This window comes from Sciurus carolinensis, chromosome 2, assembly GCF_902686445.1.
Source record: "Sciurus carolinensis chromosome 2, mSciCar1.2, whole genome shotgun sequence".
NCBI lineage: Eukaryota > Metazoa > Chordata > Mammalia > Rodentia > Sciuridae > Sciurus > Sciurus carolinensis.
Window position 1 is genome coordinate 69,392,308 of NC_062214.1, and position 27,860 is coordinate 69,420,167.

Genomic DNA, 27,860 nt, shown 5'->3' on the forward strand with positions numbered 1-27,860 from the left:
AAGCACATTGGATTTTAAAGACTTGAGTACACAAAAAAGAATGTAATATACTTCATTATTTATATTTACAAGATGAAGTAATATTTTAGATTATTGAGTTAATTAAAATTTAATAATGGATTTTTTAACCTCATTAAATGTGAGTTCTAGATAATTTAAATTGCCTAAGCAACTCACTGTGTAATTCTGTTAAATTGCACTAGTTTACATCTTCATGTGTTATTGAATAATGCTTCCATCTTTTGGTAGATAATGGAAATGCATGAAAAAGAGCAGTACTTTTCCAAATATTAATTATATGCAAAATTTCATAGAATGATGTGCCCTTCATTTATATGAAATTTTTAAAGGCCTAATAGCTTTGAAATCCATAATAATTGTATCATAAGAGAAAATCTTTGTTTAAAATTAGACCTTATTTAGAAAATAATACCCCGCTATCAGGATTCCTTTTCCCAAGACATCCCACCTGACTGGAGGGCACCTGCTGCATTGAAAGACGTCGCCCAGCTTAATGTTCAAAGAATACCCCAGACTCTCCCCTCCATTATCAAAAGCCTGGCTGCCGAAGATTCTGGAATTAAAGACTTGCTTGCCTTTCCAACCAAGTGACTTTAGGTCCCAGGCCCGGTGCTGCTCTGTATCCTGGGAGCCAGTGAAAAAATCAGGAGCTGTCAGTAAATGTTCACCATTGAACCAAGGAATGACATCACCAATGGTAGTCTGGAATCTTCCTCAACACTGAAAGCCATTTGCAGGATTGGCTTGGCTAGAAAGCCAATGCCCAGTGCTGAAGACAAAGGAACTGGAACCTGGACCTAAGCCCAAGCTTTGGATTCATCAGCTAAGTTTTTCCCTCTTGGACCCCAGTAGCCCAGAGAAGACAAAGGACATTTGGGATGAACTATATCCCTTGGAGTCTCCTCTGGCAGTTTTTCTTTTAGAGAAAAAAGCATGTGGGCTATCCTAGACTAAAGCTCCCCTGCTCAACTAAGGTCCCAGAATCTTGTGCCCAGACCACTGCAGTGGTCTTGTGACCTGATGGTCCCTCAGTTTGTCCCTCATGCATATTCCCAACGTAAGCCAGGGTCATGGCTTAAAGGGTCATTTAATCATGTCACTCCCTTGCTTGAAACCTTCACTGCATTTTTCCTTCCTTCCTGGCCTCTCACAGAGCTCTCCAGGGCCTGTGAACCCCAGTCACTATCCATACCCTGTGCTTGCTACACTGGCCTTCCTTCTATCCCTGTACATTGAGGCTCTTTCCTAGCTCAAGGACTTCTAAGCATTCTGTTTCCTCTACCAAAACACTCACTTTCTGGCTGACTCCTTCCTTCCCACTGCCATCTTTTTTTGTGATACTGGGGATGAAAACCAGGGACTTGCACAAGCTAGGCAAACGTTCTACTCCTGAACTATATGGCTAGCCATTTTTAAATGAGACAGGATCTAAGTTGCTGAGGTTGGTCTAGAACTTGTGCTCTTCCTTCCTCAGCCTCCTGAGTAGATGGGAACATAGGTGTGTACCTCAGTGCCTTCTACTCTTCTTTGTTTATCCTGTAACCTTTCTGTCAATCAATCAGACCCCCAGAACTGGACAGATTATTTCCTGCCCTCATGAAGTTCACAACATGTGATGGTGCTAAGTGGGAAGGGTATCAGTGGTGATGGAGGGTCAGGTATGGTCAGGTATACCTTTAATCCCAGTGACCTGAGAGGCTGAGACAGGAGGATCCTAAGTTCAGGGCCAGCCTCACTCAGCAACTTTGTGAAGCCCTAAGCAACTTAGCAAGACCCTGTCTCACAATTAAAAATAAGAGAGGTACCCCCGGATTCAATCCCCAGTACCAAAAAAAAAAAAAAGAAGCAATAAGGGAGAAAGTCACAATAGCAGTCTTGTCTGACTCTCCCAACCCAAATCAGACCTCTGACAATGCTCTCTACTCTGTTTACTTTCCCTCCTTTGTACTCATCATGCTTTGTACCTTTGTTTGTATGACCCCCCCTCCATGCTGGGCAAATTCTCTACCATTGAACCACACCCCAGCCCCTATATAACTATTTTTAAGTGTTCAGTAAAACATGTTTCGTGAGACCAGAAAAAAAAAAATTTCCTCCAATAAAGCCAAATTCCCAGTTAAGCTTAAGTCTTGTGTGGAAGGTTCCAGTCTAAGGTGCAGGGAGTGTGGCTCAGTTTGGTATAGTATCTAGATGGAAAATACTTAAGACTCAGCTGTTTCTTGAGACTTTATAGGTGTAATGTTGTTACCACATGCATGAAGATTGCTTGAAGATAAGGGGGCCTTGCCAGGTGCAGTGGCACACAATTGTAATCCCAGTGTCTCGGGAAGCTGAGCAGAAGAATCAAAAATTCAAACCCAGTCTTAGCAATTTAGCAAGATCCTGTCTCAAAAATAAAAAAGAACTGGGGATATGTGACTCAATGGTAAAGTGCCTCTGGGTTTGGTCCTTGGTACCAAAAAAAAAAAAAACAGATACCAGGGCCTTACTGTCCCACAAGAGGAGGCTTTATGAGCAAAATAAGTAGGAATGTGTATTTCCCCAACCATTCTTTTCTTTCCTGGTTAATAAAGCATACCAGATGTGAGGTACGGTATAAAGGATGCCAGAGAAGAATAGTGTTTTACTCCCTGCTGCCCCCCCCCATAAATAAAAAATATCAGCCTCTGTAGTTATTTCCCAACCAGCTTATCTCAGTTTAACAGTACAAGGTGAATGTCCTTCCAGTTTGTTCTTTTGATAAAAACATTTCCATATTTTGAAAAGTCTGTTTCTAGGTTTTTGCCTGTGCAAACAGCATTACAGTCAGCATCTTTATCCATGATTTCATATATTGGCACTTTTTATTTCTAAAGTGATGGAAGAGTTTTCTTTTATTATTATTTAAAAACTTTAATGGATGTTTTCCTTTCCAAAAGTAATGTGTGAGACTACATGTTTTCAGAATCCTATGTTTATCAATCTGATGCTTGGAAAACTCCTTATTTTGAATTGATATTTTATGGTCTAGTAGTGGAGCAGAACATCTTTTCATAAAATTACTTCCTCAGTAAATCATTTGGTTCATTTCTCATTTTTTTCTCTTGCATTTATTTTTTCCTTTTTTCATCCCTTAGCAATAGTATGTTTAGCAAGTATATTGTGAATAGAAGTCTTTACGATGTCTTTTACTGTGCATTTATATTTTCATCTTTATTGCTTCTTAATTTTTGACTGAAGGTTTCTACTAGTCTTAAGGTTATACAAAATTTAAGCCAGGCACAGTGGCATACACCTGTAATTGTAGCAACTTAAGAAACAGGCAGGAGGATCACAAGTTCAAAGCCAGCCTCAGCAACTTAGCAAGGCCCTGTCTCTAAATAAAGTCTGAAAAAAGGGCTGTGGATGTGGCTCAGTGCTTAAGTTCCCCTGGGTTCAGTCCCTGGTACCAAAAAATAATAATAATAATAATACACATTTTCTCTAGGAGCTTTAGAATTTTCAATGCTATTTATTTAATTTTTAAATTTTTAGTGCATTGTGGTTATACATAATGGGGTTTATTTTGACATATTCATGAATGTATATAACAGTGTTTTTCCATTTCAATCCCCAGTATTATTCCCTTTCCTCCTCCATCCCCCATTTTTTTAAGATTTTAATTTATTTTTTGCAGTTTTGGGGATCAAACCCAAGACCTTGTGTATAGTAAGCACATTATCATGGAATCACACATCTCCAGTTCTTTGATGCTATTTTTACTGATATATTTTCTCCTTTTTATTTTCATCAAGTTGTTGATGCTATTGCAAAAATTATTGAATTTAGAAACCATAATCAATTCTCTTTAATTCAAATGTTTTAGTATTTTATGCTAATTTTTCCAAGTATTTCAGGCCCATTATTTCGTGACTATAATTATTCGGGTCTTCAAATTGTAGTGAATAATAATAACATTGACAGAACTATTAACTAATTTTGTTATAAATACATGGAGAATTTCCCTGTTTAATAGGATGCTCTCTCTTAGTTGTAGAAAATAGTGTCTTTCATAATATTACCCATTTCTTTGCTTTAATTGATGGTTTTTATTAGAAATTACTACTGAATTTTCTCAAATGACTCTTTCAGCCAGTATTAACATTTTTCTGTAATACTAATAAATGAAATGTTAATAGATTTCTTAATGTTGAATTAGCTTTTACATTCTTGAAGTAACCCTGATATAACAATCTTCTAATACATTGCTATATTCCCTTAAATGGTATTTTATTAATTCTTTTTGTCCTCTATTCATAAGGAAAACCATTGTTTTCTCTCTTTACTATCATCTTCAAAGTTTGAGTAGCAAGATCTGCAATGATTGCATTGATAATTAAATATTGACATTTGTCGAAGATAGCTACATGGGATGTTAGGGTACTAATCTTTTTATTACTACATATATTTGGAAATAAAGGATTTTTTTATCGAATTGAAGAGCTTCTTCAGTTTCCCTGTAGTCTAACATAATTGAGAGAAATTATTTTGTTTTTCAGAGATTGGGAGAACTCATCATAAAATCATAGGTCTTTTTGAAATGATAGGTCTTGATTTATTACCCTCTTTAAAAATATATACATATATATTCTCTTAATTCAGCTTCTGAAATTCATATTTTTTTGGATAAACTTGTAGTGGACAGTTTTTATTTTGTTTGTTGCTATTAAAACATCAGAATGAATATTCTTATGAACATCTTGGGCACATTGATTAGTATTTCTTTATGAACAATCTGTATATGGAACTGCATTGACATGTTTTGCATTTTTCGTTTTGATAAATAACTCCAATTTTGTCCTCACCTACTTGTATACTTATTGTAACATAATTATGTGTCTGTTGCTCCATATCCTTCCCTACTTTTATTCTGTCATGTGGAAGTTCTCTTTGATGATAAGGTGATTTCTGATTATTTTAACTTGCGTTTCCCTAGTTAGTTGAATGTGTTCGTATATGTATTATCTGTATATCTCTTGGTGATTTGCCTCTTTCTAGTATTTTGTCCTTTTTCTCTTGAGTTACTTGACTAATACGGAGTTATTTTTTCCTAAATGTCAAATTTTTAGGTGTTTATTAGCTCAATCTATAATCTTAATGTTGAACTCTTCCTATTTATGTTTGACCAAACTATATGTAATTATTATTCATCCGTTTGAATTTAAAAACATCTTTTATTTGGCTCAGTTCATTGTGTATATTTTTCCCCATTATTTGCATGTCTTTTGATTTCATTTTTATGTAATCATCATTGTTGATACACCATGGCTTTTGGGCAGTGAGTCTTACTCTTAAAGGCCTTCCTTTCTTATTCTTTAATTCAGTGTTTAAAGTTTTTTTGTTTAGAGCCAGGCATGGTGCTCATATCTGTAATCCCAGTGACTCAAAAAGCTGAGGCAGGAGAACCACAGTTGGAAGCCAGTCTGGGCAGCTTAGCTAGACCCTGTCTCAAAATAAAAAATAAAAAGGACTGGGGATATAGCTCAGTGGTAGACGTCTCCTGGGTTCAATACCCAATATCACCAAAAATTGTTTTTTTGTTTTTTTGTTTTGTTGTTGTTGTTGTTGTTGTTGCTTAGGACTTTATTTCACCTGAAATTAATTTATTTTCATTATTGATATGCATAGTTCTAATCTTTCTAAATTTTTGGATAATTGTCCCAATGCTGTTTATTAATTTTTTTCCATATAAGTAAGTTGTTTTTTGGCTGTCTTGGAATAACACATTCATAATAAACTTTGCCAGTATGACTATTTCTCAGTTTCCAGTATTGTTATAAAGATGCATTTGTTCTTTGTGTTGGTATGCTATCCAGTTTTACTTTTTATTTTGTGTTGTCTTAGTTTAATTACTTTTTATTTTGTTAAATATTAAAGCAAGTCTTTTGTCACTGTTTTTGAAGTTGTCAAGGCTCTTGTTCTTTCTTTCAAAAATGATTTTCAGAATCAACCTTATGTTCTTAATTCTTTATTTTAATAATGTAGTCTCCGAAGCAGAGAGGACGAGAGAATTTCTAAACCTGGGGCTGTCTCAACTCCTGTAAAGCATGCAGATGATCACACATCCAAAACAGTGGAAGAAGTTACGGTCGAAAGAAATGAGAAACAAACTCCTACTCTTCCAGGTAAGTATAACAAAACACTTAACTTCAAAAAACTTTGCAATCAGACTAAGGTAATGGCAAGATTTGCAAAAGATAAGATGCAGTTATGATTTCTCATATATGAATTTTTCTGTATATGACTTTCAGCATTTTCTTCATTGAGTAAGACGTTGATCTAAGTCAGTAGCATTTAATAAATGCCTTTATTTTCTAGGTAGAAAATGGTTAACAGCTACTTTGTTTTTCTCCAACACTGATTATTAAAGAAGCATTGGATTGGCTTCAAACTTTTATAAACAGTGTTTTCTAACACTTATTAAGTGTACTCTTTAAGACTGTATATAAGGACTTGGACTAAGAATCTGCAGGGTTGTAAAATTGCTCAAAAGACTAGACATTTTGTTTCTAATATCTCTCTGCTTCTCTCACATTCATCTTGCTCTGCTAAATAACAGAAATGTGGATATTTAAAAACATTTTATCATAGGAATGGCAACAATATTGACAATCTATTAATAGAGAAATGTGTGGATTTTCTCTTATGTTATCTTTTGGTTATTCTTCCATAGAGTATCTAGATTTTTTCATATCCTAACAACTAGAGCTATGGGAAGCACAAGTGGCCATGTAACCTGCATACTCGTTACAAAGACTTAGAATTTTTAACTGTAAAATGTACTCTGATACATATGGTATATATGCTCTCCATCAGGTTTTCTGAATTTATTTTGCTGATGAATCACACGTATTTTGTAGAATTTTTATTGTTATTTCACCAGTTGCTTATATTATTATCTCATGTTTTTAAAAGGCGAATCCTTTGCAATTTAAATTTTCTTTTTCTTTTTAGAACCAAAACCTGTGTATGCTCAAGTTGGACAACCAGATGTGGATTTACCTGTCAGTCCTTCAGATGGTGTCATACCTAATTCAACACATGAAGATGGTATTCTTCGGTAATGCAGTTTTTAAATTATTTGTCGTCTTTGTCCATTATTAAGCATTATTTAGAATGAAAATTTAATTGCAAACCATATTACACATACTTTTTAAAATAGCATATGACACAATGTTATGATTAGGTTATTTCTTTATTTAACAGTTTTATATGATAGAGTCACTTAGAGATTAGAGACTAACAAAGAACCTTTTTGGATATATTCTTTGTCACCACATCACCTACCTAGTTTTAAAGTCAGGAATTAGAAAAGTGAAAGTTGTTTTCTATTCAAGATAGCAGAATTTCCACAAACTTTCTAATGCCCTACCATTTAAAAGTATGTATATTCTCAGTCTTAGCCCCATCTACATTTTGGGATAGATAACTGTTATCATGAGTGGGGCAGGGACACTCTTCTAGGCACTGTGACATCTCTGTCAGCATCCCTGCCCCCTAGGTGCCAGTAGCACACCTTCAGTTATGACAATCAAAAATGTCTCCAGACATTGCCAAATGTTTTGTGAAGGACAATAACTCCTAGTTAAGAAAGCTGTTTTAGATTAGTTAACAATGTAAAAGTAAGTTTTGATATTCTGTGCCTTTTATTGTATTAAGTATTTTATGGTTAGCGGAATTGAAATAAAAATTTTGTAAATGAATGATATCAAAATAGTTTTTTTTTTTTTTTTTTGCCTCTGGTAAAGGGAGATGATGTGAATAATTGAAATTTTTGAAAATTTCTTGAAGTGGGTTGGGTTAGATCTGGACCCATTTCCCCACTCTCATTTATTTTCTCTATTAAAGAAAATTATCTTGTTATCTCAGTATCCAAATCAGCAGAGAGAAAGAGTTTCACGAGTTAGTGGGTACGACACAAGTTTTAAATTTCACCTTTTTAATATTAGCTAACTGATGATTCAAACATTAGTTTCCCCATCTTTTTTTTTTTTTTCCCCCACTTTTTTGGAAATTGCTTGAATGTTTTTAAGGTGTAGAAACCTTGAATAAGATTTCAGAGATCTGCTTCTGTGGGAGAGCTCTGAAGAACAATTACCAAAGAGGATTTGAGGATATGGGCAGGATTAGTGCTGAGCCGATAAAGGTGTTTTATTCAAATCCAGTGAATGGATTTGAGGAAAAAGAGTGTTGTCTGTTTTTTCTCTTACAGGGTGGTTGGTATAATGCAGATGAGGGAAAGTACAAAATGTCAATCACACCTAGCACATATCACTGTGAGATGTGACCTAAAGCTGTTCTCTTAACAGTGGTTCTCAAAGGTCATATTTTACTCAATTTACAGACCACAGTCAGATCTACTTTTTGAAGCACTCTAGATTGGTCTGTGTTAGAGGAGGATTTCCAAGGATCTACAGTCTTAAGAACTTGGAGGAAATGTTTAAAAGAGCTTTCTGTACTGTTGGTTTAGGAAAGGAATTTATGAGAATGTCTTTGACCAGCTTGGAAAAATAGGATACCATCACAACCAGGGACTCAGACAATTATGTCATAATTGGTAAATAGTTTCAGGCAGGGATCAAGAATGCTACCAGCCCTAGCCCTGAGTGACATCATCTAATCTGAGGGTTCTTCTTTTATGTCAGCTAAAGTTATTTCCAGTTAAAACTGTATCAAAGGTGAATATAAGTTTTTTTTTAATTAAAGTGGTTTTTAACTAGTTCATCCAAAAGGACTAAAAATCTCTCTTCCTTCAACTCATTCATTCATTTGTGGTTTTTAGTTATTTTCTATTAGTTTCTATTAGTTTGGCTGTTGTTGGTGAATTAAGACAGATTTTTTTCTACACTTCTTGTTCAGAATAGTGAATTTGAGGTCCAATAGTGTGTCTTCTTGGTCAGGAATGTAGAGGTAGTTATGATAACCTAGAGGGGAAATGTAAAAGGTAATTTGTAATTAAGATCTGTTTCTTCACAGCCAGTCTTCTAAGGCTTGCTTCAGTATTTGTTTTAGGATGTCACAAGGTGTTAACACTACTACACTACTTTGATGGTAGAGGAATATACCTGGATCTATTCCTTCAGTTCTAACAAATAATGGGTAAAGATTAGATATGGCACTAATCCAGAAAGGGGTAAATGATTATAAGATTTTTATTTTAAAATTCAAAGGGGATCCTGGGTACAGTAGCACACACCTGTAATCCCAGCTACTCAGGAGATTAATGCAAGAGGATCAAAAATTCAAGGCTAGTCAGGGCAACTTAGCAAGACCTTGTCCAAAAATAAAGTAAAAAGGGCTGGGGATGTGGCTCAGTGGTAGAGTGCCCCTGGGTTCAATCCCCAGTACCCCCTCAAAATTTTTTTAAATTAAAGATTATAATGCATAGGGTCTAAATTTGACTCTCTGGTATTAGGAAAGTTCATTAATTTGTGCTTCAATTTCTATTTTTATAGAAATGACACTTTCCAGTTCAGTGATATGGTGTGGATTGGGGTGGAAAGAATAAGAGATTTTTTTAGCCTTTGGGAATGAATCATTGGGAAAACATTGTTTTATAAGGAAAAATTATAAATTAGTTATGTAAAGCAGTGCTTGCACATTAAATTTGTATATTCCAAAGCTTACTGTTTATCAGAGGATGAAATTATATTAAATCTGATTTTGGATTCTTAACACAAAATTTTATTCAATAGATTAGTGGCATGTGGGAGATTTTAGAAATGATGGTCTTTTATTTCATTCTGAATATGATTTTCAGTATAACAGCTTGCTATAACTTTTAAAGCTTTTACTAACTGTTTCAAATGAAATATCTGTTTTAACAGGCCCAGCATGAAATTGGTAAAATTCAGAAAAGGAGACAGTGTTGGTTTACGGCTAGCTGGTGGAAATGATGTCGGAATATTTGTAGCTGGAGTTCTAGAAGATAGCCCTGCAGCCAAAGAAGGCTTAGAGGAAGGTGATCAAATCCTCAGGGTATGTCAGTGTATCAAGTTAATGTGGATTTGAAAGTACCCTAGAAAAAGATAATAAGACACAACAAAACTTACCGTTTTGGTTAGACCAAAAAAGCTGATTAAGTTTTGAAATTAAGAATCTATCAGGTCTAGCCTGTGCCAGACTAATCACTTCCCATTCCTACATGTGCTCTTATTTATGTGTTACTACACAGTATGGTGTTCGCTGGTATTCTTTGAACCTAGAAGAAAAGAAGTCTTAGATCCCTATAGTACCTACTCGGCAGTATTTTTAAATTAACTAAACAGACTGACCAGACTGTGCCACAGGCCACAACTTGCCAACAGATAATATCAGGAGTTCCTCTCCCATGGGAGAATAACCTTTGTAGCAGTCCACATAGCCTCTGGGATCGCCTTTACCCCAAATAGTGTCTCAGTCACAAGAAGATAGAGTTTATATCAGTGAAATATGCAAGCTGCCCTGACTTTGAAGCTTTATAACCCACAAGAAAGAGGATCAGTTACAAAAGTCAGGAAAACCTCCATTAGGTGCCGTTTACCAATGGGGCGTTGCTTCTTTTTCTTTGCCTTTGACTTTTTCCCCCTTCCTTCTCTTTTTTCTTCTTCTTTCCCATAAACATGTTGCCTAGTGATAATACTTTCTTCATCTGTATCTTACTTTTCTTTTTATAAAATGTCCAGACCTTCATTTGACTTCTAGTAGATAAACTATGTCACATTTTAGTCAGAAGATCAAATCTGTCAAGTGAGAGTTCCCACACCCACTTTACATATTTAACTCAAAAGTGTCTTTGCTGCCTCTTTTCTGTTCTTTCTGTTTTCAACCTACCTCCTGCCTGTACTCTGAATTCAGTCTCCTGTCTGCTCTAGAATTTTGTAGCTTTGTTCATCTTTTTCTCTTTGCCTGTCCTCTAGTTCTTTATCCTTTTTCCACTGTCTTATTTCTCCCCTTTGCTGTTGAGCTAGTTAAAGGAGTGGTCAAGTTCCTTCCCTACTTTCTTTTCAGTCATCGTGTGCATATTGTTTTACAATCTGGCTTTCGTCTTGTTGAATTTTCACAAGCCATCACTGACCAGTATCAACCTCAGAACCCATTTTTCATTTTTTTTAAAGCAGCGGTTTGCTTGTCCATAATCTGTGAAGTGTATTCTCTCTTAGATCCCACAGCAGTGAACAAACAAAATGACTCAGTCCTTTTTTATTCTTTTCCTGCCTTTACTACTGTAAGATTTGGGCAATATCAGTATTTCCCTGCTTCTTTTTTGCTACAGTCTTCATCACTCATGTGAGCAGCCCACTGTCAAAATCCTTTTTTGGTGGGGGCAGTACTGGAGATTGAACTTAGAAGCACTCGACCACTGAGCCACATTCCCAGTTCTGTTTTTGTGTTTTATTTAGAGACAGGGTCTCACTGAGTTGCTTAGCACCTCACTTTTGCTGAGGCTGACTTTGAACTCACGATCCTCCTGTCTCAGCCTCCCAGGCCACTGGGATTAGAGGTATGCGCCAATACGCCCAGCATCAGAGTCTTTTTAACCCTGAGCAGTTTCCTAGGCTCCTCAGACTACTATCTCTGGAGTTTTCATCTGTTTCTTTTCCTTTCCCTTCAAACACAGCATGTCAAAAAGACAAGGCATCATCTCTGACTTAGGTTAAACACATTTGAATACAACCTATATAATCATGTGCACCGTATCAAGGAAATTAAACTTTTCTTTCTTACCCACCTTCTATCCTGTTTTGAAGTAATCAGTGTGTACACTATTTTTAAAATGTTCCTTAATAGTTCATTTTTATTTTTGTTACAAATAAATAGCACATGCTGATTGATTGTTTTGGTTTTGGGTTTTTCTTTTTTTCCTTTTTAATATGGAAAATTCCCAAAAGGCGGAAAGAAAAAAGAAATCTGTAATCTCACACAAATCACTGGTGACATTTTGATGGAGCTTCTGTTACAAATACATATTGACTTGTCAGACATCACACCTACTTTTACGAAGTTGCTGTTACAGGGTTGCCATAATTATAGTCCTTTATTATTATTATTTTAAATGTCACTTCCTTTTGCTTTGTTTTTCACAACTAGTAAAAAGTAAGTATCATACATTCATATAATTAATTATTTAAAAATTTAAAGCAATGGATTTCACAATAATAAATATAAGTTGACTTTTTTGGTCTTAGATTTTGGTGTGTGTGTGTTTTGCCAAGCTGAAGATTGAACACTGGACCTTATGCACATTAGGCAAAGGTTTTTACAATACAGCTACACCTCTATCCCTACCATATGATCTTTAATGTCAGTATATGTTGTAACAGCACTCTAAATTTACACCTTCACTTACTTCATTTACTTGGTTTCTGCTTGTTTAAATTAGAACAGACTGAATTTTTTTCCAAAGTAAAATAATTTTTTCCTCTTTAAAGATGTAGTATTTTCAAATTAGATTGACTCAGAGAATATTTGTTTCCTTCATAAATAAAAATATTTTATGTTCTTAGGAAATAGCCATGCTAACTTACAAAAATCTTATCTTAATAGGTGAATAATGTAGATTTCACAAATATCATAAGAGAAGAAGCTGTTCTTTTCTTACTTGACCTCCCCAAAGGAGAAGAAGTGACCATATTGGCTCAGAAGAAAAAGGATGGTAAGATTTTGTCAGAAGATGGGGAAAAATGAACCTGTGGGAGTTGTGAGGACTTACCTAGATATTTATTTAGTTTTTTAAAATAAACCACGTAAAGTTGAGGGATGAATGAATTCATTGATCTCAAAGAGTTAACTTCATTTATTTTAATTCATTTCAGGGCACACAGTCTTACATTATGCTTATTAGCAGAACACAGTAATAGGACCAATCTTAATGGCATTCTGGTTTTAAGTAAAATGCTAACCAACCCTTTACAAAAGTTTGTATATGGACAATTCCCAAGTCTTGGACTAAAGTTCTAAGAAATATACTGAAATGTTTGTTAGCATTATACAAAACAACACCTAATATTCTCTGTGATTAAACAATTATACTGAAGTTTAGAATTTGATTTCTCAGCTTCAACACTGCTGACATTTTGAGCCAAGTAAAGTATATGTTTTAGAGGCTGTTCTGTTTATTGTAGGATGTTTAGGAACTTTCCTAGCCTCTACCCACTAGGTGGAATGTTATCAGAACACCTCCCTTCCCCCTTCAACACACATAATTGGAGCTTTATAAAAAAAATTCCTCCAGATTTTGGCAAACATTTTCTGAGGGGGGCAAAAATATCCTCATTTGAGAACCACTTTTTTAGAATAGAATATGGAAAGTCTTTGATGTTTGCAGATAAATTAAATCAGATAATGTAAATAGAAATCAAGTATATAATTTAAACAAATTAACTTATACAAAATGGACATACTGAGAGTACTCAATTCATGAGGTAGTGGATATGAGTACTTGAGATGAAGTAATTAATGCAATGCCTGTACATAGTAAGAACTTACCATTTTTTGGATACTGTTGTTTTTGTTGGTTTAATATTTTAAACTTTTAATAGAATGTCTTCTCTTTGGACTAATTTATTGTCCTACCAAGTAATACTAATGTGTTTGTTTTCTCTCTTAGTTTATCGTCGCATTGTAGAATCAGATGTAGGCGATTCTTTCTATATTAGAACCCATTTTGAATATGAAAAAGAGTCTCCCTATGGACTTAGTTTTAACAAAGGAGAAGTATTCCGTGTCGTGGATACCCTGTACAATGGAAAACTGGGTTCTTGGCTTGCTATTCGAATTGGCAAAAATCATAAGGAGGTAGAACGAGGCATCATTCCTAATAAGAACAGGTATGAATGTTTGGATACTTCTCATAGAATGAATTAAGTAAATGATGATACTTTCAGTTTCACTGTGAAATTTTGGTAGTGTACAGAACTATTTTTCATTGTATTCACCATAGCCATAACTGACTTAGTTGTGTACCCTTTTATTGTAACTGTTGAGATTTAAACTGCATGTGAACTTCTCAGTATTTTAACATTTCATTTTATTGTCTCTTTTTAAATACCTTTATTTTACTTTTATCTCTTTCGTAGAGCTGAGCAATTAGCCAGTGTACAGTACACACTTCCAAAAACAGCAGGAGGAGATCGTGCTGACTTCTGGAGATTCCGGGGTCTTCGCAGCTCCAAGAGAAATCTTCGAAAAAGCAGAGAGGATTTGTCAGCTCAACCAGTTCAAACCAAGTTTCCAGCTTATGAAAGGGTTGTTCTTCGGGAAGGTAGCTTGTTTCCTATAGGTTAATCTAATATCTTTGAATGTTAGAGTGTTTAAGAAACCAAAAGTATAAACTGTAGTATTTTTCATTTTAATTTATCCCCAGCTGGATTCCTGAGGCCTGTAACCATCTTTGGACCAATAGCTGATGTTGCTAGAGAAAAGCTGGCAAGAGAAGAACCAGATATTTATCAGATTGCAAGTAAGTACACTCAAGATTGAATTTAATTAAGATGAACTCCAGTGTATTCTTTTATCAATTAACTCTTCAAAAAGGATGGATCTGACCTATTACTTTAATTTAAAAAACTTACTGTGAGAAATTTGTAATTTTCTCTCCCATTCTTTTAATTTGTAAGGAAGCCCAAATTATTGTGTCCTTGTTCTACCATTTCCCTTTAATAACAGTCACCATTTATGAAACTCTTGACTTCATATGAAAACCATTTAGCTCACACTCTAGTTTAATCTTCACAATAACACTGCCAAGTAAGAATTAAAATATGCTGAAGTTAAGCAGACTGAGCCTTGTGGTTGTGGCTGAAATCATACCAGTCCCTTCAGTTTAAACTTTGTATATGACACCCATTAATGAATGGCAAAATTAGGCTTTTATTCCAATCTTTTTTTGCCCCAACCCAGTGAATTTTAATGATTACACTAACAAATGCTCAAATATGTAAAAAAGGTTAAAAAAAAAAAAGCATGATTAATCAGTTGTTACTATTGTAAATTTTTATATAAGGTAGTATTAAATGTAAATACTGAAGCATATTAAGCTGTATGCTGTGGTACATGCCTACAATCCCAGCTACTTGGAAGGCTGAGGCAGGAAGATTGCAGGTTCGAGGCCAACCTCATCAGTTTAGCAAGACTGTCTCAAAATAAAAAGGGCTAGGGATGTAACTCAGTAGTAGAGCTCCTCTGGGTTCAATCATCGTACCAAAAAAAAAAAAGTATGCCTATTAAAACTTGCATTATTTTAAGTTTAAATATTTTATTTACACCATACATAGAATTTATTATAATTTTACTTTGCTGGCTTTAATGGAAAGTAAGTTAAAATACTGATGAGCAGGTTCATCAGGACTATTTTTTTTTAAATCTTCACCTTACTTTCTTAGAATTGCCATATTTGATCATTCTGTTGAGAAAGTGAGTCTTAAATAATTTTATTCAAGTTCTGCTTGCTGCTTGATTCTAATTAAAATGTTGATAGTGTTGCTTATTAATTAATTTATTTCTTAAAACACTGTGTCAAAATATTATTTGTCTTCATTACCAGTGTTTTTGGGGTATCCCCTTAATTTTAAGCGAGCATCTCACTTCTAATCCTAAGCATCTATCTAACCTAGTGGTTCTTAACTAGGCAGTAGGGAGGAAAGTGTATGTCTCCCATTTGAGGACTTTTAGCTCTATCTAGAGACCTTTTTCACTTTCACAGTGAATGAGAAGAGACTTTGGGGATGGGTTATCTGCTTCCTCTAGTGCGTGGAGTTTATGCTACCAAACAGGCCATGACACAGACAGCCCCCCATCAGAAAGTATTATTTCAGCATGTCAGTAGTGCCCAATATTTGAGAAACTCTGATCTAAGCAATATGATATTTTGTTTGTCCTATTTCATGAATAGAAAGTGAGCCACGAGATGCTGGAACTGACCAACGTAGCTCTGGCATTATTCGTCTTCATACAATAAAGCAAATAATAGATCAAGTAAGTTATTCAAAGTTGATCTGTTTCATTATAAGCTGTAATGGTTGTTTTTAAGTGGGAAGAGATCTGATTAATTTGAAAGTAGAAGGTGTTTTCCTAAGATTATTACTGATATACTATAAGAGAAGCCCCCACTGAAAAGCATTTCATAATGATTGCTTTCAAGGGAATAGTTATTATAAACACCAAAGATGATTTTTCATTACTGCAAGAAAGTATATGATGTTTGGATGTAATTAACAAACTCTTTGTATTACATCAGTATAATTCAGGGTGAACTTACTTACATGATAAAGAAATGTCATGAATATTTAATTGTTGCATTTATTTGCATTCTAACTGAACACAAATAATACTGTCAACTTTCCAGTTTGGGGAGGCTAAGTCCTAAAAATGGTGGCTTAAAAGGTTTTGTTTTGTTTTGTCTTAAAGAGCTAGAAATTGTTTTGAATTAACTTCGGATTACAAAGTTTTTAATATATGCTCCTGACATATACTAGTACACAAATGTCTGTTAGAATTGAAATGTAATATAGGCTGTGTTTTCTGAAGATGATTTTAGTTAACAGTGTCTTGTCTCTTACTGTTTCCAGGACAAACATGCTTTATTAGATGTAACACCAAATGCAGTTGATCGTCTTAATTATGCCCAGTGGTACCCAATTGTTGTATTCCTTAACCCTGATTCTAAGCAAGGTGTGAAAACAATGAGAATGAGATTATGTCCAGAATCTCGGAAAAGTGCCAGGAAATTGTATGAGCGATCTCATAAACTTCGTAAAAACAATCACCATCTTTTTACAAGTGAGTATATTAAGATTGCCTTTTAGATTAAAATTTATAGGCAGCAATATGTAGGTAAAAATGTTATGTTGTTCATATACGAAAACTTACATGACCTTTGCTTGAAAAGCTTTGTATTATATTAAAAGCCAAAAGAAAATGTGTAATGCCAAAATAGAAATTTTAAATGTTTGTATCCTCTACTGCCATCATTTCAGTAATGATTTTAAGAAGGGTTGAATGAATTCTCCTGACTTGGGGCAATATTCTAACTATAAAACAATGTACATTGTTAAATTTATTTTCAGCTACAATAAACTTAAATTCAATGAATGATGGTTGGTATGGTGCACTGAAAGAAGCAATTCAGCAACAACAAAACCAGCTGGTATGGGTTTCTGAGGGAAAGGTAAGAAATCTCTTAATATTCTTTTGACCCATTTGATAAATTAGGTTACTAATCCAAGATGCCTTTAAGTTACCATTGTTTGCTTACTGGATCAAGATGTTAGACTAATTTTGGAAAAGTTAGCTTTTATTCTTTTATCATTTGTGTGTAGAGATTATGTTGTTTTTAAGTTAGAGATTCTTAAATTTCCTCCCCTGTCATCGGACTACCACTCCAGTGGGATTCTCCCTTAAAAGAATTATCAGATGATAATGGAAAACAGTTATGACTCTGCCTCTTTCTGACTGAGGAAAGACAACTTTGAACCTGTCTTCATTTTCTTCCTCTCAAAATAAGAGGACTTGGATGACATAAATGAACGTTTCCTGAAGTGCTGTCCTTGGCGCACACGGGTCAGGACTTGTTCTAAAGGCAAGCAGTGGATGGGAAATACCACCAACCCTTGTCCCTTTGAGTGTCATGGTAGCCGCTAGCATATTAAAGATTCCAAAAGTTTTGTAAGTTAAAAAAAAAAAAAAAAAAAAAACCTATTTAAAAATATTTCCTTACATTTTTACCTTTTACCTTGGGATTTTTTTTTTTTCCCCTCCTTCTACTCAGCACCTGCCAACATTCTTAAAACATAACTGGGAAATATTAAACAAAGCAATAGATCTTTTCTAGCTCTGATTTTGCTTTTTATGTACACCCAAATGGCCAGCTTTAAAATAACTACATTCTGTTGTCAGCCTTTTTTGATGGGAAAGGTCTGTTTATTTTGTTTGGAGAATTGTTTTCTTCAAGTATACTGTTGAAAGAACCTTTGTTTTTGATGTCTGTTACCTACAGATCAGTGCAGTATTAAAAGCTTTGGTTGTTAGGGAACTTTGAGAATATCTCTAGTTTTTTGTTTTGTTTTTTGTATTTCCTTGTTGATTTGTTTTCGTTGTGTTTTGCCCCTGCATGGCCCCTACTTTCCTCTGCCTGGCTATTGGTACAAGTGCTCTGGCAGTGCATGCTGCATGCGTAGGACCATGTACCCCTTATTTAGAAACACGTGACCTCTTCAAGAAGAGATGTTAAATGTTTATATCTAGAGGTAGTGTCACTGTTCTCACCAGTAGAAATGTGTCAGAACCATAATTTTCTCATGTAACAGTTTTCATGCAAATGAGATCATAAGACCACTTTGAATAACTTACATGTTAGCTGGGACTCTTGATAAGAAAACCATGGTGGAAAAATTCACTACACCATTTTACAGCAATACACTATTACTCATTTTTACTTTCATTCCTTTTGATAAAATGGATTATAGTCTTCATACTAATCTTCCATAACTGCACAATTCTGTTAGTATTCTTTGTCAGGTAAATAGCTTACAGGTTAATAGCTTGCACTAGTGAACTCTTGGAATAAGTCTTTAAATCTTTTCTCCAGATGCACAAAGTAAACATGTCTACCTGAGGTTTGTTTTTTTGTTTTTTTTTTTTTTTTTTTAAGTCACTATTCTTAATTTCCTATAATTTCTCTTTGTGATATTGTGTACTTCCTTTCTTTGCTTGGTTTTAAAATAAAGGTCTTTTTTATGAAGAAAAGGTAGATAATTTATCATTATTAGGATAGATTAATACATTTCCTAAGTCATAGAATGTTACTACAATTCAAATCAAGTTTGATTTCTCTTCCTGTCCCTTTCCATTGAAGTCTATCGTAATAGACACATTACTAATACTTAGTAAAATAAAACCACTTCATTGCATATTGACATTCTCCTGAACTAACTACTTTGACCTAGTTGCTGGGAAGAGTTCCTTTTTGCAAGATCTGACACATTCTTGTATGTTCTTTACTGAATCAAGAAAAGTCATGGTAAGGCTTTCTTATAGTATAGACATACCAGTTCCTGGTTCCAAACAACCCACAGTTCTTGCACACTTCTGCATTTCAAACAAGGTGCAGAAGCTAGGTGAATTAGTGGGTTTTAAGTGAATCTTCCCCAGGCCTTAAGGATTTCCTGACACGTTTAAGACTAAATAGCAAGAATTCTCTTCTGCAGCAGCCATTATAGCATTGAGAAGGCAGTGGGACTTCATTTGGAGAGATTCTGCTCTAACAGGGCAGATCCCTGGCAAATGCTCTGATGAAAGCGAGAGCCACAGGGAGTCATGACATGCCCTGGTCTTTATTATCAGAAAGGCAGTGTTCAGGGTCAGGCTCCTACAGAGCCAAGCATAAGACTTCAAGGAATATTCCTTTCAGGCAGCTCAACTTCAAAGACAATATATCTGGCATAGCAGACTTGGGAGAGCCACATGAAACCTGCTAGTAAATAGCAATGCATCTTCCTGAACAACAAGAGTTTTATGATTGTCATTCAGTCCATGCTGAAACGGAAGAAATATTTTCTACTTTCTGGACCATTTTTCAGACCCTTTGACTCTCATCCCTAACCAGGCACAGTATCTATGCAAGATAATCAGAGACTGTTCTGTTTAATCCAGGTACTAGTCTCAAATTACTGTATAGTGACAACCTGATAATTGGAACGCCATACTTCCCTTTCCCTCACATACTTTTCTCTTTCTGATCTACTCAGAAGCTAATCATTGTACCATTAGAAACAAATTCAGCTCTTAAATTACTTGAAAAAGGGAAGCATAACTGCATTTCTCCCTCTCCATCCACTGAATACTACTTCTGTGAAAAATAACTAAAAATTTCTTCTTAATTGAACGGGGCAACCACCACATAGGTGATGATTTTCTGTTGTGTTTTGTAAAATCTTTAAGAGCCAGATACCGACTTTTTAAAAGTTGTTCTTTAATATAAGTGTATTATCTCTTATTCATCTTGAACTGTGGGCTTATTTTCATAGTTATTCTCACATACATTGTTCTGTCAGTGTGTCCTTGTTTGTATGAGCTTGGTTTGGTAGCATTCTCCCTCTTCACCTTATTTTGGTCTAAAAAGATAGTGCGTAGGTTTTATAAATGTGAGTAGTGTCAGTTCCTTCATTGTCCTCTGGGGCTGGGCCCTGGAATCCAGTTTTGTCCTGGCTGGCCAACCAATGTTTCATTCATCCAAGGCCTTCAGATCTCAAGGGATGCTATGTGTGTCTGCATGTGTGCTTGTACAATCTTCTTGACCTTTCCTGACCAGAAGTTTCAAGAAATAGATATGATTTTTCCAAAGAAAAGTATCCTTTTCAATCTCCCTTGTAAAATAAAGGCCATCTCTTAAAGAACTACTGAATAAAATTTTTAATTTACTTTTATTTGACCCAGGCGGATGGTGCTACAAGTGATGACCTTGATTTGCATGATGATCGTCTGTCCTACCTGTCAGCCCCAGGTAGTGAATACTCAATGTATAGCACGGACAGTAGACACACTTCTGACTATGAAGACACAGATACAGAAGGCGGGGCCTACACTGATCAAGAACTAGATGAAACTCTTAATGATGAGGTTGGGACTCCACCGGAGTCTGCCATTACACGGTCCTCTGAGCCTGTAAGAGAGGACTCCTCTGGAATGCATCATGAAAACCAAACATATCCTCCTTACTCACCACAAGCTCAGCCACAACCTATTCATAGAATAGACTCCCCTGGATTTAAGACAGCCTCTCAACAGGTAAGCAGTAAGCATTCAACGTTTTGTAGTTAGAGGTGCATTATTAAATTTTAGAATGTGGTGATTGAGTTAAAAAGGTATATTTTGTCCTTTCTCTAAATTAAAACTTAATCTTTAACTCAGTTTGAGAATACCAAGGACAGTTCTAAATTTGTTTGTTCATCTTACACAGCCAATGTTCTAAACTTTTCAAAAAGAATTTAGTACATGAGGTCGTAGTTTAACATTGTTACTCAGCACACTTAAAATTGATGTCTGCCAATCACTATAAATTGAAGTGGGAAGTTAGCAGTAAACATAAACACTATATTTAAAATATTTTAAACACTTCACAGAAAGCAGAAGCCTCATCTCCAGTCCCTTACCTTTCGCCTGAAACAAACCCAGCATCATCAACCTCTGCAGTTAATCATAATGTAAATTTAACTAATGTCAGACTGGAGGAGCCCACCCCAGCTCCTTCCACCTCTTACTCACCACAAGCTGATTCTTTAAGAACACCAAGTACAGAGGCAGCTCACATAATGCTAAGAGATCAAGAGCCATCATTGTCGTCGCATGTAGATCCAACAAAGGTACCTGTGCTGCAGTGTTGCACTAATTCGTTGCTCTCCATCAATCTAGCACATGATCATTTTTGCTTCGCCCTTTAAGTTTTCTTTTGCTTTTTTTCTTTTTTTACTGTGGGCTTAAATACTCTGGTGCTTTCAAATCAGTACAAATCATTTCAGTTTTGTAGTTTGCATGGCTTCTGGTGATATACTGATTATTTAAGAAAAGTCTTTTAATTAAGATTTGCTCTTAATATTTTTATTTTTATTTTTGATTTTTAGTGTTTTCCAGAATTCCTTAATATGTAGTTGAGATCTGTCATAAGCATTTCTAAGTTCATATAAATCATGATGTCCATAAAATTTCCTGATTATCGGTGTCAAAATAAAGTGAAATCAATAGTTGAGTGCATTACTATTCTACTAAATTTAATAATTATCTGTGACTCACTTTTCATTTAATACATGCTAAAACCTAAAAACCCCTACCTGCACTATAAATTTTGAGCTTTCACTTAAACTAGCTTTCTTCACTAATCTTATCTATCCTGGTAATAAATGGTAAACATACCATTTTCATGTATTAAAATCATACTTTAACCATAGTCTAATAAAATAAACTAGAACGAAAACAAACCTTTGTCCTTAAATGTGAATTTGTTGTACAGGTATATAGAAAGGATCCATATCCTGAGGAAATGATGAGACAAAATCATGTTTTGAAACAACCAACTGTTGGTCACACAGGCCAGAGACCAGACAAAGAGCCAAACCTGACCTATGAAGCCCAACTTCCTTATGTTGAGAAACAAGCCAGCAGAGATCTTGAACAGCCCACATACAGATATGATTCCTCAAGCTATACAGACCAGTTTTCTCGAAACTATGACCATCGCCTACGATATGAGGATAGAATTCCTGCATATGAAGAACAGTGGTCATATTATGATGACAAACAGTCCTACCAACCTCGACCCTCTTTTGATAATCAGCACCCTCGAGACCTTGAATCCAGACAGCATCCTGAAGAGTCCTCAGAACGAGGTTATTTTCCACGTTTTGAAGAGCCAGCCCCTCTGTCTTATGATAGTAGACCACGATATGACCAGCCACCAAGAACCTCCTCCCTACGACATGAAGAACAACCAACTCCTGGATATGACGTACATAATAGATATAGACCAGAAGCACAGGCCTATCCTTCAGCAGGTCCTAAGTCTTCTGAGCCCAAGCAGTATTTTGATCAGTACCCAAGAAGTTATGAGCAAGTACCATCACAAGGATTTACCTCCAAAGCAGGCCATTATGAGCCTCTCCATGGTGCTGCAGTTGTCCCTCCTCTAATACCTTCATCTCAACATAAACCAGAAGTTCTGCCTTCAACTACTAAACCACTGCCTCCACCCCCAAATCTAACTGAAGAAGAGGAAGATCCAGCAATGAAACCACAGTCTGTGCTCACCAGAGTTAAAATGTTTGAAAACAAAAGATCTGCATCATTGGAGAACAAAAAGGATATGAATGACACTGCCAACTTTAAGGTAAATATGTGAGTGCATATATATATTGCTTTGAATGTGCATAGGCACAGAGAGTGCAATAGCAGTTTAGAATGTGTCTTAGCTCTGCCCTCTCTCCTTAAATGAATCCTGCTTGGTAATGATCGTTTCTTTGGGCATCTTTGTCTTGTTTTCGCAGCCTCCAGAAGTAGCATCTAAACCTCCAGGTGCTTCCATTACTGGTCCTAAAGCCACTCCTCAGAATCAATTCAGTGAACATGACAAAACTCTCTACAGGTGGGTGCACTTTGTGGTATTTGTAGCACAGAACTGACCAAGAATTTACTCTCTTAGTTAATGAGATAGTATTCTGTGTTAGCAGAGAGATGTAAAAAGAGAATTTTCTTAAAAACGACTGGCTCTCCTCATCAGAATATTGGTCCTAGAGAGGGGGCAGGAATGTTAGTATATACCTTCAGTAAACAAACTTTTGAAAAGAGATTTTTTTTCAGCAGATGGTTAAATAAAAAATTTAAAGCCCTAATTTTATTATATGTTTTCCCATTTCAGATTGGTTTAAATCACTACAATTAATCATTTAGTGAGCATGCATAGTGTTCTTGCCATTGTGCAAATAATAACATCAGCACTATGAGGCAACACCATTGTTTACTGCATTTTTAAAGAGTGGTGCTGAGGCAAGGCGCTGTGACACTTCCCTGTAATTCCTGATACTCAGGAGGCTGAGGCAGGTTCTCCTGCAATCCTCCTGTAATTGTAATACCCCAATTGCTGGTATTACAGGTGTGCACTACCACATCCTACTTCAAATATCCATTTTGACTCTTTGTAAAGATTCCAAATGTCATTAAACAAGTCAAGATAAGATTGATATATTCCTTTTTTTTTTTTCTTTGTTTTTTTGTAAAATTCACATCTCAAAAGTGGTTCATTAGTCATTCATTCTCTGTCAGGATCCCAGAACCTCAAAAACCTCAACTGAAACCACCAGATGATATTGTTCGATCAAATCATTATGATCCAGAGGAAGATGAAGAATACTATCGAAAACAGCTCTCATACTTTGACCGAAGAAGTTTTGAGAACAAGCCTCCTGCACACATTCCTGCCAGCCATCTCTCAGAACCTGCAAAACCAGTTCATTCTCAGAATCAACCAAATTTTTCTAGTTATTCTTCTAAGTAAGTAATTTCACCTAAGACTTAGCTTTTAAAACTAAATGAAATATGAAGGTTCAGTTGTATAAAATGGAGTTATTAACATGAAGTTCAATATATTTTTAAAGAAAGATTTCATATAATATCATGATTTTCTTAGGCTCTAGGAGTTCCTTATCATATATACTTTCTAGTTTTAGGTGTGTTCTTAATCACTAATGTCAGATTTATACCTTTTTGACTTTAGAAAAGATGCTAAAATCAGAGGGTTTTGAGGAAAGAACATAAACTCTAAAGATCCTAATTTTTGGGGGGGAAGGGAAAAAAAATAACAGAATGAATCAAACAACATTACCCTATGTAAATTTATGATTACACAAATGGTATGCCTTGACTCCATGTACAAACAGAGAAACAACATGTATCCCATTTGTTGACAATAATAAAAAAAAAAGATCCTAATTTTTAGGTACAACCATTAGTCTTCCCACTTCTATACACACATTCAGTGATGATTCTTTTCCTTATTTTCTAAATCTTAAAATAGGGATGCTGAGGGGAGATAATAGAGTATTGTTTGTTCTGTTTTTGTCCAAGCAAGAAAGAACTTGTCTTTTTTATTGTTGAAGCTTGAGGGCACTCTAGAGATTTCTGGTTCAGCTTTTACAGACAGAGAAACCAAAGTCAGATGAAGTGAAATGATAGGGCAGAACTGGGACTGATCCCCAAGTTTCTTGACTTTGTTTTTTTCCCAATCTGCTGCTCCCTCCTCTTGGGTTTTGTGTTGATGTGTTTTTCTTCTTGTGTCTAGTGTGTTTGTGTCTCCTGCTGATACTGTTTTTCTAGTTGAGGCATAACTCATAGGGTTTGGTACAGAGTGTTGGGTATAAAGCCTCATGGGCATCAGTGGGTTCATACCCTCAAACCAAAAACAGCCCATAGGAATAAAAGCAGATGTGGATTTGTTACAAAGTTACATTTGTCACTTGTTATGGCTACACTAGTCCTAAGTCGGGCCAGGTGGTCTAGAAAGGAGGATCCAGAGCTGCTAGGAAGTATTTAAGCTCAGGGAAGACCTTCTACCCTTGTCTGATTAGGTCAGGCCCACCCACATCATTTCCCTTCTGATAAACTTAATCAGCTGATGAAGAGGCATTGTAACCCTTACTGCAGCACCTGCATGAGTGTTTGTTTGAATAACTAGGACTAGTATATAGCCTAAGCAAGTTGACACATCAAAAGTCATCAGCCATATCAGTTTTGAGTCTAAGATGAAAAGCACCTCGATTTTTACTTAAATGCCTGGGATCATATGAACCCATTTATCATTTGTCATTTACTATTGACTGAAAATTCTTTTAGAATGTATTTTTAAATCTCTAACATTAAAAACTTGGTTGCCTCTGTTTTTTTTTGTTTTACTGAGACATCATTTGCACTGAAGACTTTTTTACTTAAATCTTTATGCCTTTAGAAGAAAGTAGTTTATGAGAAATACAGATGCATACTGAGTGCTATAATGAAGATCGATGTAAGACAATATCTTACATCTTACATTCCCTTAGCACAAACTAGACAGTTGTCCAGTAAGATTTAGATAAGAGTATTAAGACTCATATGAGCTTACCTTTGGCAAGGTAGAAGACTATATTCTATAGTAATTATTTTTACGTACACCACAAGACATTCCTATCAGAAAAGGGCCCAGCAGTGCAGTTTAGTTATTTTATTTATCCTTTTACACATTTGATAAACAGATATGGCCTTAAAAGAATATATTTAGGTCTAAAAAGTAAGTAAAAATTTTGCCAGGGAATTAAATGAAGGACACCCTCCAACCTACCACCACTGGCCAGTACTGGGGATTGAACCCAGGGTTGCTATATGACTGAGCTATGTTCCCAATCATTTTTTTTATAGACAGTCCTGCTGTGTTCCCAAGGCTGGCCTGGAATTTGGTGACCATACTGCCTCAACCTTCCTAGCAGCTGGGGTTTTAAGTGTATGCTGCCATGCACAGTTGAAAGGCTTACTTGATTTTGTATTATTTTGGCTTTCTAGAAAGAAAACTGAATAGCTTGTTTGTGATATATAACTTTCAGATAGAGTCTAGAACACTGCCTGGTATACAGTAAAAGGTCATTAATTATTTGTTGGGCGAATGAAGTTCAATGCAGGGCACATGATAGTAGGTGCATCAGCCACCTAACTTTTCCTTAACAGAGCTCTGGGAGGAATCAGTGTTCACTGCTGGTCAAGAACATACTGCCTTTGAAAGAAAAATAACGTCTGTTTTGCTTTTTGAAGAACTAACTGTAGGACTGGTGATGTAGCTCAGTAATAGAGCACCTGCCTAGCATGTGGAAGGCCCTGAGTTCAATACCCAATACCACAAAAACCTAAGTGGAAGAGATTGATGGCAAGTTGTTTTTGTGTCATGACGTTATTCGTTGAGAAGTAAGCATGGAAGCTTTACAAATAAAATTCCACCCACCACAGGGCTTAGCTTGCCACTTGAGATTGATAAGGTCTTACTAGAAAGTAAGGTATGTTAATCATAGTCATGATTTGAAGGTATGCGTGTTTTTATTTGCCAAAAAAATATTCATAATAATATTACCCTATTGGGGAATCAGTATAGCTGTCATGTTATATCACTTTTTCATGTATTTTTTTTTTTTTTTTTTTTTTTTTTACTTGGAGAATTTCTTGGGACATTTCACTCTTACTTATTCAGAAACTTCTGATTATCCCTGGTACCATTCCTTCATTTGATTCTTTTATCCTTTGTGTGTGGGTGTGTGTGGGTGGTATATGTAGTGCTGGGAATGGAACCCAGAACCTGACGCATGCTAGGCAAGTGCTCTGCCTCTGAACTTCATCCCCAGCTTGGTTCATTTCTTTGCTTACCATTAGCAACTGCAGCAGAAGTGAGCCAGAAGCTAAAGAAAAGTGGAGCTCAAAAACATTGATTACTTTTCACTGGCAACCCTAACTAAAATATGTGGAGGGTGGGCTGGCATATAGGGCATAAGTTACTATGTTTTAATATATTGGTAATTTCCTAAATGACAGTGATAATGTTCTTTTCTGAACTAAATTATACTGACATTGACATGGTGGATGTTGGTTGATATTTTAACATGACATATGAGTCCATTTGCTGCAAATTTACTTAGTTAGATTGACCATTTTCTTTCATTTTTCTATTGCGCTTGCTTTGCCATCACCTAGATTTCTTGGCTCTTACAATAGCTATGACTACTTGAAAAGGAACGTCAAGTGGTAAGACTGGCATTAATGTGAGGCTGTTACTTGAGGTGTCCCTCACTGTGTCACTGGCATTATGTGCACTTCCAGATCTTCGTGGTATCTCCAAATGTTTAGTCTAAATGCATGAAAGTTCAAAATAACAGCATAGTTTTAAAGCTAATCATAAGGCTAACTTTCTTCACAGAGTCTTCTATTAAAATAAACATGCATTTCAAATGTGTATGTTGTTATTTGTGCACATAAAACCAGTGCAGCTTTGGCACTCTGCAGTAAGGTTTAGATGGCAATGTTGCAATCATGGGTCTATTTAGAAGTTTTCTTTTGTTTGAATTTTGTGTGTTATATATTAACAATTGGCAATCTGAAAAAATACTACATATCACAATTTGACTTAAATGAGCTTTGTAAAATAAAGTAGTATCTGCTTCTCTAGCAGTCATTAACAACACCAACAACAAAATGATCACTCAAGGGCAGATTTTAAAGTAAAAGATGTTCAGTTTTTTAGTGTTCCTGGAACACAGATATGCCCATTCATTGACTTATTGTCTGTGGCT

The 27,860-nt window shown here is 35.5% G+C and overlaps 1 protein-coding gene across 9 annotated transcripts in view; it reads left to right on the forward strand.

Moving 5' to 3' along the window:
* Tjp1 (tight junction protein 1) overlaps positions 1 to 27,860 on the forward strand; it is an 86,500-nt gene that overhangs the window by 49,101 nt on the left and 9,539 nt on the right. For 3 of the 9 annotated variants that reach the window (XM_047538536.1, XM_047538537.1, XM_047538539.1), the window contains exons 9-24: positions 6,025 to 6,164; positions 6,994 to 7,099; positions 9,867 to 10,017; positions 12,565 to 12,673; positions 13,628 to 13,847; positions 14,097 to 14,281; positions 14,384 to 14,479; positions 15,911 to 15,993; positions 16,587 to 16,797; positions 17,085 to 17,185; positions 20,452 to 20,802; positions 21,138 to 21,377; positions 22,022 to 22,894; positions 23,052 to 23,149; positions 23,827 to 24,054; positions 27,265 to 27,315. In XM_047538536.1, the coding sequence (XP_047394492.1) occupies positions 6,025 to 6,164; positions 6,994 to 7,099; positions 9,867 to 10,017; positions 12,565 to 12,673; positions 13,628 to 13,847; positions 14,097 to 14,281; positions 14,384 to 14,479; positions 15,911 to 15,993; positions 16,587 to 16,797; positions 17,085 to 17,185; positions 20,452 to 20,802; positions 21,138 to 21,377; positions 22,022 to 22,894; positions 23,052 to 23,149; positions 23,827 to 24,054; positions 27,265 to 27,315 (3,243 nt within the window). The remainder of the gene's footprint in view (positions 1 to 6,024; positions 6,165 to 6,993; positions 7,100 to 9,866; positions 10,018 to 12,564; positions 12,674 to 13,627; positions 13,848 to 14,096; positions 14,282 to 14,383; positions 14,480 to 15,910; positions 15,994 to 16,586; positions 16,798 to 17,084; positions 17,186 to 20,451; positions 20,803 to 21,137; positions 21,378 to 22,021; positions 22,895 to 23,051; positions 23,150 to 23,826; positions 24,055 to 27,264; positions 27,316 to 27,860) is intronic. The other 6 variants (XM_047538538.1, XM_047538540.1, XM_047538541.1 and 3 more) reach the window with 3 other exon arrangements.